We start from the raw sequence: 12462 nt of genomic DNA on the forward strand, positions 1-12462 counted from the left end.
CAGTTTTCCGCCTTCTACAGAGTCCGGCATAGACAGGTTTCACTGTACTAGTTTTTAATTTGATCTGTTTATATTTATTTGTTAGTATAAGAATATTATCTTTAAAAACGTGATTTATGTGTTAGTGAGATGTAATTAAACACTTTGCAATGTGATTTATGTATTTTTTGTAATAAAACGTAAGCTCGGGAAATCTGTTTTTGAATTTTATAAATAAATTTAGTTCGCTTATTAAGCTTCTTTTTTTAATTTTTGGAGCATATGCAACTGCATATCTCTGCATATATTAAGAAAGTTACTGCATATTTGCATAAATTTGGTGCATATCATATGATCATATTTCTCAAAATTTTGCTGCATATTTTCCGCTCTCTACTTATAAGTCATAAAACACTTTCAAAGTACAGTTACAACCTTTAGAGGAAAATTAAATTGTTGAGAAATACTATCCTTCGAAGTTTTGGGCGGGACACTGTCACGTAACTTAAACCCTACCAGTTCTTGTAATTTTTTTTGCTTCAGTAAAACTGTTAAAACAATTTTTTACAGAAACACCTCTACGATAGTGGCGAAAATATAATTATGTATTACAAAATATACTAAAATCTCCCTGTAATTAACCATATAAACATACTGGTGTTGGCCAATAATTCTGAAATTACTTACTCTGACTTGGACAATAACTGTCAGTTCCAGACATAAAAAGTATACTTTATTCATATGTAAATTGAACTTAATTGCAGAAACTGAGCTAATTATTGTTTAACTGAGTAATAAGTAACATTATTGTAATATTTTTAGAGCGGGGTCTCTTTACTGACCTATAACGAATTGACTTGCCATAATTTTCGTGAAATTATATCATCACTCCAAGTCTTAATATATCTCTTCGTATATTCTTATGAAGTCTAATAAGACAAAAAGAAGAAACAATGTACTCACTTTACACAGTCATATTTAATTACAATTAATCACAAACTGTCATGTAATATTGCAGATTATCATCAGCATCACACTCAATCAAGCACAGAATGTGGTAAAATAAAACTTCGTGTCAGTCTTATATGGATAAATATTGTATTTATTTAAACTAAGTAGCTACACACTAGAATGAGACTAATGATTTTTTTTTACACATGAACTTCCCTAAATGGTGAATGACATGAAAATGAACACTACACAAAACTTTTTTTGCTTACTAAATCGTAAGATCTGAAACATCAGTACATAGAGATACAAATAAAAATGTCACGAAGGTGCTTAATTTAAACAAGAATGGTACCGAAAAACAGATCCGTACTTAAAGAATACAAAGAAAAATTATGACAGGCATTACGACAAAATAACGTTTCGGCGTAACTCCAATTCTTTTTCATGTCACTCGCCTCTGTTTACTTGTTAGAATAAAAATTCTCACAAAACACATCAAACTGTCACAATATATGAATTGCTAACTGCAGAAAGGGGACATGTCCCATTTTTTACCACAATAACATTCGTACATAATCGTGTTCTAGAGGTCTAAACACATCTTTACTGCAAAAACGGGCCATGTTTAATGATTTAGCTCGGGGCTACAAGCGGATGAAATTTACGGTTACAGCAGAAAAGGGATATGTCCAGGAGATATCGACTTTCTGCAGTAAACACCGTGGTCTCAACGTCTTGCGTTATTCTTATCCAACACGACACTCAAAAACATGTCTTACATGATAATTTCTTGTAGAGAAGTAAGAATTTTGCAATTAAGCTACGCCCTCTTGGCTCACGACGAATAAAAAAATCATCACAATTGAGATAGGGTGGGTGGGCGGGGCTTATATTTTGCCCTTTTTTCTTAATCTCCGCGGTCATCTTTTCACAACAAAAATTTAAAACATGTTTAAAATGGTAAATTTTTGTAGGGAAATATAGATTTTTCAGTGACGCTTCACTCCTCGGCCTGGAAACGAATGAAAAATTCATCATTAAACTAAGCCCCACCCACATTTGCCGCGAACTCAATAGTGGAGAAATTTTCATTCGTTGCCAGACTGGGGGGCGGAGCATAATTGCAAAATTTGTAGTTCCCTACAAAAATTTACCATTTTAAACATGTTTTAAATTTTTGCTGTGAGAAGATGACTACGTATATCAAGTGCAAAATTAGTATAAGCCCCGCCCACCCACCCTATCTCGATTGTGATGATTTTTATATTCGTCGTGAGCCAAGAGGGCGGAGCTTAACTGCAAAATTCTATTTTTTTTAATTATTATTCTTATCCAACACGACGCTCAAAAACATGTCTTACATAGTAATTTCTTGTAAAGAAATAAGAATTTTGCAATTAAGCTACGCCCTTGGCTCACGACGAATAAAAAAAATCATCACAATTGAGATAGGGTGGGTGGGCGGGGCTTACATTTTGCCAATTTTTCTTAATCTCCGCAGCCATCTTTTCACAACAAAAATTTAAAACATGTTTGAAATAGTAAATTTTTGTAGGGAAATATAGATTTTTCAGTGACGCTTCACTCTTCGGCCTGGAAATGAATGAAAAATTCATCATTAAACTAGGCCCCACCCACACCTGCCGCGAACTCAATAGTGGTGAAATTTTCATTTGTTGCCAGACTGGGGGGCGGAGCAGAATTGCAAAATTCGTAGTTCCTACAAAAATTTACCGTTTTAAACATGATTTAAATTTTTGTTGTGAGAAGATGACTACGTGTATTAAGTGCAAAATTAGTATAATAACTAGCCATCAGCCAGAAGAAAATGACGGATATAACAAACACTTTACGATTTATCCCAGACGCTTATAACGCATTTTGGCAGGAGATTGCTACTTGGCCAACTGTAGAACAGGAGCGCGATAATGATTAAGTTTTTTAGTCAGATATACATATAACATGTTTGTGTAAAATTATAACTGAAATAAAGCTGTTTTTTGTGTTTTTTTTACCTTTTTTTTCATTTTACTGCAAAAAGGGGATATGTCCAAGTGTCAAATTTGACAGCCAAATTGACCCAAAAAAGAAAACATGCATTTAACCAACACTCGTTGATAACTGAGAACATAGAGAACCGACAATTGAAAACGGGGATCGGAAACAAGTAGTTGTAAAAATCTGAGACGTTTTATTCATTTCCTCAACATTTTGAAAAATGTGATATATCCCCTTTCTGCAGTTAGCAATTCATATGTGTATCACACAAAAAACTTATGAAAATAACTAAAGCAATTGGTCAGGTAACTCATATGTAAAAAGAGTTTCCTCTACTATTCTATTTTAAAATCTCACATACATGATAAATCACAGCGTCGATTTTTTTCAAACTAAATTAAATTAATCGTTGTTCGTCCAGAGTTTCAGTCCACATTTAGATGTTTTTAAAAAATTTGGCAACTGGTACAATCACTCAACTGAAATTCTGGACCAACAAGCAAGTACGGAATTTACATAATGCATTAAAAATATGAGGTTAAGGATACGTTTTACACAAATCGGAAGCAGTGCGGTAAGAGATAATGAAGCTTCTAAAAGATATAAAGCTTGTGAAATATTATATACTTTTAAAAACGACATATAATTTCCACTTTTTAATTGATATCGCCTTCAAAAATGGTTATTAAATTTTATTTTATCGACGGAAACATAGGTATAACTTGGGGAAAAATCGCTGTTAGTACCTATGGAATATAAAAATAAATAAAATTATGTAGTAGAAAATTAGGGTGTAAAATTCGGAGGAGAGATTTTCTGCAGGTACAATGAGAAAGAATCGAACTTGAATTATAATAGTTCAATTAAAAAATGGCTTATAGTATGCTAACTTTTACATAGAACAGCTTGGCATTTACTTAAATGGCTTTCTGTAACATATAAGCTCCGTATTTTAACCTACACTGTTTACAATTCTGATCACTATTCGTGACAAAGTAGCTTCATTAAGTGTAGATTCAAATATCGTTGGTATGACGATTTTAATCACTTTCATTTATTTGGGATTAAATCAAATAACTTAAGTTTTGGTCATTTTGAACAGAAATAGACATCTACAGCCAGCAACAAATTAAAGATAAAGAAAAAATGTAATTTTCCAATGAAAAGACAGTTAAAATAACTTTGGTATTGTACAGTGACTAAACCATAGATTGTTAATAACGGGCGATCAATGTTTTTAGATTAGAGTTGGCCATGGAAATATTTGTCATGTCTTTGATTAAACCGCAAATGTCATCCATAACCTCATTTGTATTTCAATAATTTGGATTTTTGACAACTCTAATCTAAAGTCATAACACGAATAAATCTGTACTCCCAGTAAATAAATGGAAATGATCCAAAGACATAGCAATATAGAATCCGTTTTCAACCCTCCAACCATTATTGTTTTTTTTTATACAACAACTTTTGTTAGAGGTAGATTGTGAGAATACTCACTTTAATCTTTACAACGTTCCAGAATCGGTTTGAAGGTTTGAAAAGGATTGTTACATGTTACAAATGATCTCATAATACAATGAAGATCATAAATACTGCACATAATTAACGATACTTTCACTTATTGCTACAAAGACGAAAACAATGTCAAATATCTTTGGTATAATATTCAAATATACTGTTTTTTAAATTACTACATTGTGTCTATGTGGCTTGTCAAGTGATTCCACAAAATAAAAAATAAAGCGATAATGCCTACCTTATTGTTATAGTAAATTTTATTTAACAAAAGTAAAGTTTTAAAAACTCGGTATTGACAAATTTCTAATTTCATTAAAAATATAAAAATAATTCTGTACAAACCCTAAATCACAAAATAAATAATGCACTAATATATATATTCAGATTTCTGTTTCAGTATGCGAGTTACTTCTTGTACTATTACTATCAGTGTGATCCCCACCCTCGTTTTCCCTGTAATTTTGATATTTCATTTTCCCTAATTCAACAGTCTTTAGAAACTCACTTTCCCCAAATAAGAACCGTTTAACATTCTCTTCCATTTCAGCATATTTCAATCTATTTACTTTAACTAGTTCTTTTTTTTCTGGACTAACTAACAGTTCCGAGTGAGAATTATCTGAACTACTAACTTCATTTTCTAAGTTACTTTGAACCCATTCAGCTACTCTTTGTTGATTATGCATAGAATTATCACTTATCACTGAGGTATGTTTGAAGTCTTCACTAGAGCACGATTCCGTGTGTGATATTTCATGTGTTGTGGGAGTTTCTTCACGTTTAATTTTGTGATGGCGTTTGTACAATACTGGAGCTACATTATTATGAGCATTATCAAGCAGAATATTTCTAGTGCCACTCTGCAATCTCATTGAACAATATCTAGGACCCTTTAAATTATCGGAAGAACCATTTTTGGCACTAATTGCATCAGATTCGGATTTATCCTTATGTGGTACCTCATAAGTAGGGGACGTTTCATTACACAGATAATGATGTTCCATTTTCACTCCTAACTTTGGAGATTTTGAATTTTTAACTCGAGGAGCTTCGTTTGTACTGAAAAAATTTATATCAGGATGGGTTTTTATTGGATTGTTCAATAAATTATTGTTAGACTGGGGAATAACGCGACTGGGATTAACATGTGACGTTTCATCAATTAAAAAATTATTTGGCTGTACTTTAACAATATTATTTCCATTTGTTTGAGCAGTGTCTGTGAATTCGCTTGGATATATCTGTACCTTTTTAGATGCCATGTCATGTTTTACTAATCTCATTTTCTGCGGACTCTGTGTAAGATATTCATTACATCTAAGACACAGCGCTTTTTTGTAATCGCCTGTTTGGGTTCCAGTAGTATGATGCGTTATCTCGTGAACTATGTGGAGTTTCTTGGAACAAGTACATGAATCACAATGCTTTGCATATGCTTTTTCTTTCTGTCTTTCTTGTAATACTTTGGCCATTATTGCAGCCGACACTATATCTACTTGTGGAGTTTCAACATCAGATTCTGCAATTCTATCAGGTTTGGGAGATTTAGGAACTGAATAAACCATCGCTGTTGGCGGAAATGTTGGAATGGGCACTTTGATACTCTTCATTTCATAAGAAACTTTTTTCTCTTCAGGTTTTCGTTTATTTGTCATGTGAGAAGACACTTGCACTTGTACTTCTTGAGGTAACTGTTAACAAAATGATTATTATCAGTTTTACAAAAAAATGTATAAATTGCACATACCGAGTCAAATTTACGGGCCACAAAATTACTTTGTTTGCACTGAAGAAACTCTATTGCTAATGAAACATCATTCTTGTACCTTTCCTGAATACAAAACCATGGTTAATAAATAATTAAAAAGCTCTCTATTGTGCTACATACATTATCATCTGTCAGTTTCTTAATAGCATAATTAGCTTCAGCAAGTTTTTGTGACAATATTGCTACATCTTTTGTCAATGTAGTTTTTTCAGTTTCACACACATCAACTAATTTCAAAAGTTTATCTTCTAATCCTTGGTTTACTCTTTGGACTCGTCTATGAGCTTCATATAGTCTAAAATTACAAGCCAATCAGAATACTGCCAGTCAAAAAAATGTTCAAAGTTTACCTCTTGTATTTATCTTGCCACGTTAAAAGTTCTTCCCGAAGTGCAACCAACTCTCCACTAGGAAATTTATTAGCTTCATTTAAAAAATTCGTTTCCATTGTCACAATGTGTGTCTCACGTTCGACAAGCTTTTGCTTGAGATTTTCGATTTCGACGTGTAGATGGACATCATGATCAGTTGCAAGACACTTATTACAGGTACAACCACATTCCTGGAAAATACGTCTTAAGATTGGAAAAACCCGTCACAGTTTGATGTATCACTTACTTTACACTTTACCATATTGAAGATTTATTTTTAAAATCGCGACACGTAGATTGTGTAAATGATGCGTTGGAGAACAAAAAGCTTTAACAGATAAGAAACAATTTAACACAAAACTAGAAAATTTTACAACTTTCTCCACGGAAGAATTTCGCGCGTATTTATTGCGAAATTTATAAATCGATTTATCACCAACGTAGCAAATTAGAGCGAGCGGTAAATGACAATGAACACTTTAATTGTTTAACAATAAAATTATAACGATGAGTGTTTTCTGAACACTGGTTCGACAGCTGTTTGAGAAATGTCAGTGTCAAATATTTACGAATCGGAAATTGGCCTTCAAAATGTGGGAAAGAAATGTAGTTTATCGGCAGAGTTAGTTAACGTGTCGATCGCTAGATGGACAAGAGTTTTTAAACTCCACTACGCTAAAATTTAAATCATTCCAATTATTTTATCAGGCGTTTTAGAGCTTAGGGCAGTTTGTGTCGCTTCATTTTAATTTTTCTAACAACAAAAAATTGTAGTGATTAATACATACGTACAACCGATCAAAATGCATGAAAATTTGAATTTTAACCAATAGCAACAGTTTTACACTGAATAAACACCAAGTTGGTGTTTATTCAGCTCAGGTAAGGATGTGTTTATGTGTTTAATTACTAGAGATATAATAATGTTAAAACAGAATAGTTAGTTATTGTACTAAGTTACGTTATTTACATACATTCCGCCACTTTTCAGTGAAACATTTTGTTACATTAGTCGGCTTATCGTGGTGCCGGGGATTCCAGGTAAGGGCGGTTTCCTTGACATTGAATGGGGACTTTAAAAAAAAACAAAAAAAAAAACAGATAAATCAAGAGTACGACTGAATTAGGTCCTTTGGTGCGCGGAAACCCTCGGAAGCAGGTTTTTTTTTTGGCACCGTCGTCTTTCTTTGGCCGAGCCAGGTTTACGCTTCCGGAGTGCGTTAGACCGGCGATACCCCTATCTTCGCCCGAGTCAAGACTCCGTCTCCCAGTGCGATAGCCTGCCGATACCTTTCTTGTGGCTTAACGGAAGACCACCTGTCGACAACCATCTTCGTCAGATAAGCCTTAAGACTCCCCCTTTTCCATTTTCTTAGAGAGATATTAGTTTTTTTTTGTTTTTTTTCCTGAAGTGTAGTTAGTAGTTATTGAGTAATTGAAGTTGAGTTGTAAAAATTGTAAAGTTAAAGCTTTAATTGCGTGGTTCCCTTAAAGGGTATTATGACCGTGATTCTTAATTGTTAACTCGTTTTAATTATTTGTTCTTTGCCATTTTAATTGTAAACTAGTAACTGATTAAATTATGTATTGGGTCGGGAACATTTTCCAGTAGTTGTTGGTCCTGGCCCTGAATCTCATTAAACAATACTGGTGGCGCCCATTATATTGACAACAAAGAGTCCTCCCTCCTCTGTGGGTAAGTCGGCAAAAGTATCTGTTAAAACGACAGAAAACAGGGTCGTAACAATTTTTTTGAAACTTTGTGGTCTGATTGTCGGACATTAAATTGATTTTGACACTTTGACAGTATCTCAAAGTTGTCAAGATGTTCCGGTTTTATGTATTAATCATCTGAATACCCTTCGAGCTATTCATTTACGCGATTAAATTTGCAAGGTTACCTTCAAACTGTTGCATCTGAAAATGCCCCTCATGCAAACACCTCCACTGCCTCTTAAAATCCTCAAGCTTCACGTTTGGGCTTTAAATCGAGTCAAAGTTGGTGTTTGCGCTCGTGAAATTTTCCTAAGCAACATGTTCTCAGGTAACCTCTTAATTTTATCGCGTAAATGAATAGTTCTTATCGTATTATACAGGGTTTCTATAAATGAGTATAGGGTCGCAGTAGGTTATGTAAACGTGCCGTCTCTCAGTTTTAGACTTTATTAAATGCCCAAGGAGGCATGATAAAGACCACGCGCATTTGCATAACTGGTTGCCGAAATGCTTCATATCTTTTAAAAAAATAAAACTAATTCATTACAATAAAAAGAAACAAATTTATTGCTGTTAAACATCACAGTAAATGTTGACAATGTTCATTATTTTGTTCAAGGCACATGTTCACCCTCTTTTTAATTTTAAAAATTTTCTGTAACATCCTTTCGTCAATAGTTTGGACCCGTTGTTCAATTGTTCAATTCTGCTCAAGTCGTCTCAAATCATCTAGAACTTGCTCAGATACTCAAGGTCTTCCACGAGATTTCTCTTTGTTGACATTGCCAGTTCGAACAAATTTGTTGATTACATGTCTAATGTAATATTCTTGCTTACCCACTTTTCGTTTACGAAGTCCCATTGCGATAACAAGACAATAACGATGAAAGTGTCTTGTTCAACAAAATAAACCATTTTCACAGTCTTCGCTTCCTAGCACAAAAACAAAATTTTCGTGCACAACCACCAAAAGTTTTGAAAACGACTGTTTTGTTGTTTTGAGCTAAAACAATAAAAACGACGACTTTAAATGACAGGTTAGAAATGACATTAGGTGCATTATATATTAATGTGACAAGTCAGCAAGTCATAATGAGGCATGATTTCAGCAAAGCGGGGTTTTTAGAATCATTTATAAAAACCCTGTATATGATTTTATTTTCAAACGTCATATAACTGACATTTATATGACGGTCTTACCGGGGTTTAAGTGTCATTTCTATGACACCGTGTTTGAGCTGCGCATAAGTACTGCTTATACTCCGCCGGCGTATAAATAGAGCATTTATACTCCGCCGGAGTATAAATATGTGAAAATCATAGTGGTTGTCAACCATAGTAACCATGGTAAGTGAAATCAAGGCAATTCCTTAATGAAGCAAGAAGATGGGAAATAATCATTTCAAAAGAAGAATAATCGTTTGAAAATAAAATATTGTATTTCATTCGGAGTTTAAGTGACTTTATGTGACTCGTATGGACTTAATTCGCCTCGCTATTGCTCGGCGTTTAATCGTCCATACTCCGTCACATAAAGTATCACTTAAACTCCTAATAAAATAAATATCTATTTGTTTTGTTTTCTTTTCCACAGTGTTGATAATTGATCCTGGAGTGATGTTAAGTTCTCTGAAGTTTCTTTTGTTAATTATTTTGATATTTTTTTAATTCGGGCTTGATTTTTCATTTATTCTGATTATGTGGCCCATTATATACTCGGATAATACAGGCACAGGGCACAAGGCACAGGGCACAGGGCACAGGGCACAGGGCACAGGGCACAGGGCGGGCTGCCTGGCCTGGCTGCTCCGCCTGGCGTCCTGGCCCGCCGCCTTGCCCGCTATCCTGCTGCCAGGTCTGGGTGCTCTGCATTGTCCGCTGGCCCACTGCCTCGTCTGATTGCTTTGCATAGCTTGCTGCCCGGCTGCCTGATCTGCCTGCTCTGCCTTGCCGCTAGCCTGCTACCTGGTCTCGCTGCTCTGCCTGGCCCGCTGCCTAATCTCGCTACTCTGCCTTGTCCACTGGGTCGCTGTCTGGTCTGGCTGCTCAGCTGCTCTGCATTGTCAGCTGACCGGCTGCCAGGTCTGGCTGCTCTGCATTGCCCGCTGGCCCGCTGCCTGGTCTGCCTGATCTGACTGCTCTGCCTTGCCCGCTGGCCTGCTACTTGGTCTCGCTGTTCTGCCTGGCCCGCTGCCCAATCTCGCTACTCTGCCTTGTCCACTGGCTCGCTGCCTGGTCTGGCTGCTCTGCATTGTCAGCTGACCGGCTGCCAGGTCTGGCTGCTCTGCATTGCCCGCTGGCCCGCTGCCTGGTCTGCCTGATCTGAATTGTCCGCTGGCCGGCTTGCTTGCTCTGGGTCCTCTGCCTGGATGGCTACCTGCTCTAACTGTTCCTGCCTGCTCTGCCTGGCCGGTTGCCTGGTTTGCCTGGTCTCACTGGCCGGCTGCCCAATCTGGCCACGCTGCTTTACCTGTCTGGCCACCTGCCTGCTCTGACTACTCTGCCTGGCGGGCTGCCTGATCTTGCCTGGTTTGTCTTGTGTGGTTTGTCTGCCTGGCCCGCTGACCGGCCGTCTGGTCTAACTGTTCTGCCTGGCCGATTGGCCGCTACCTGTTCTGGCTGTTCTGGATGCTTTTGATGCTTTGCCTAGCCGGTTGCCTGGTTGATTTCCTCCTCTGCCTGGGCTACCTAGGTGGTTGGCCGGCTGCCTGGCCTATCTGGTCTGGCTGGTCTTCCTGGCCGTCAGGCCGGCTGCCTACTCTGGGTTCTCTGTCTGGTCTGCCCACTTTTCTTGGCCGGCTGACCGGCTGATCTACTTGATCTAGCTGCTCTACCTGGTCTGGCTGCTTTGCCTGTACTGGCTGCCTTCCTGGCCTGGCTTCTGAGGTGCCAGAAATTTGTCCTCTTTACCTGTGTCCTGACTTCTGAGTGGTCACAAAAGTGTTGTCAGACTGTACTTCGGTTGAGGTATTGATTCGCCTAGGAGGTTACCCCCCATCACATGCTTAATTTTACGGTCCTCCTATGATGGGTGGCCGGTTGGTGGGAGCAGCGTGTGGGGTCACAAGCCGATTTTGTCGTCAAGTAACGTCCTGCGGGGCCGCTTGCGTTTTGATGAGGCTTTCTTGTCGAACTCGGTGTTCTTCAGTTTTCTTGAAGGTGCGAAATGCAATTTCGTGCAGAAATTACTTTAGCTTTGGGATGTTGCCCCCCCGAAGAATCTGGTTGTTTTTGACAAACTAGGGGGCCCTGAAACCTTATCGGAGAATTTTTGTTTGGAGGACTTTCAGACGATGAAATTGGATTTTGGAAGGCTCGTAGTTCGAGGCTAGCGAGTCATAAGACATGTTAGGGAGAATTATTGTTCGATAGAGAAGAAGTTTGTTTTTGATCGACATCTTGCTGCGTCTGCCGGTGTAGTGGCACCAGGACGTCTTTGATTCCATTCGTCTTGGCTACAGTGTGGTTAATGTGAGGAAAAAAGCTGAGATTTTTGTCAATGAAGATACTTACATATTTTGTTTTGTCCTGCCATGGGATGAGTTGGCCTACCGGGCCTTGACAACTTTTCGTGATGAAGGCTGCCGAGCTTTTATCGAGGTAGGCTGTGATGACTGATGAGCCAGCGTCTGCACCACTCTTCCAACGCATCAGTGGCCGCCTGTAAGTAGGTAGTCAAATTGTGCCCCTATTTCGAGCGTATAAGAATGGTGGTGTAGTCTACATAGATCGCGAGACTAGTTCGAGGCGTTTGGGAATATCTCCGGTGAAGATTCCCATACAGCAGAGGAGAGAGCGCTCATTCCAGATGGACTCCAACGCTTATTGGATGTTGGGCTGATAAGAGTGTGGCCCATGCGGGCACAAAACGTGCGGGCGTCCAGAAATGAGTCGATGAGTTGCACCATCGCCAAGGGCACGCCTCGAAAGTAGAACTTGTAAACAAGTCCCTCATCCCAATCGAAAGCTTTGGCTACATCGAGAAAGACTGCGCCTGTGAATTGCTTTTATTCAGATGACTTTGCTGCGAATTCTAGACCCGAAGAAGTTGGTCGGAGGTGGAGTGGTGGGGTCGAAAGGCAAATTTCTCGTCGGGAAGGATGCGTTCACGATCTCGGAAAGCCGTTTCGGAATGACTTTTTCAGCGATCTTCCCCAC

At 37.8% G+C, this 12462-nt stretch overlaps 1 protein-coding gene across 2 annotated transcripts; it reads right to left on the reverse strand.

Annotated features, from left to right (window-relative positions):
• Positions 1 to 3254: 3254 nt before the first annotated feature.
• Positions 3255 to 7130, reverse strand: LOC135128115 (uncharacterized protein). Of its 2 annotated transcripts, XM_064054973.1 has the most exons (6): positions 6836 to 7130; positions 6568 to 6779; positions 6338 to 6512; positions 6197 to 6280; positions 5697 to 6140; positions 5387 to 5508 (listed from the first exon to the last, which is right to left on the reverse strand). In XM_064054973.1, the coding sequence occupies exons 1-6, from the start codon at positions 6848 to 6850 to the stop codon at positions 5485 to 5487; spliced, it is 954 nt and encodes a 317-aa protein (XP_063911043.1). In that variant the 5' UTR covers positions 6851 to 7130; the 3' UTR covers positions 5387 to 5484. The 2 variants fall into 2 exon arrangements, with proteins under 2 accessions (XP_063911042.1, XP_063911043.1); XM_064054972.1 differs by having other exon boundaries at positions 3255 to 6140.
• Between the last annotated feature and the right edge of the window lie 5332 nt (positions 7131 to 12462).

Source organism: Zophobas morio, unplaced genomic scaffold (assembly GCF_036711695.1).
Source record: "Zophobas morio isolate AGI-343-1 ecotype UQ-CSIRO unplaced genomic scaffold, CSIRO_AGI_Zmor_V1 ptg000012l, whole genome shotgun sequence".
In the NCBI taxonomy this organism is placed as follows: domain Eukaryota; kingdom Metazoa; phylum Arthropoda; class Insecta; order Coleoptera; family Tenebrionidae; genus Zophobas; species Zophobas morio.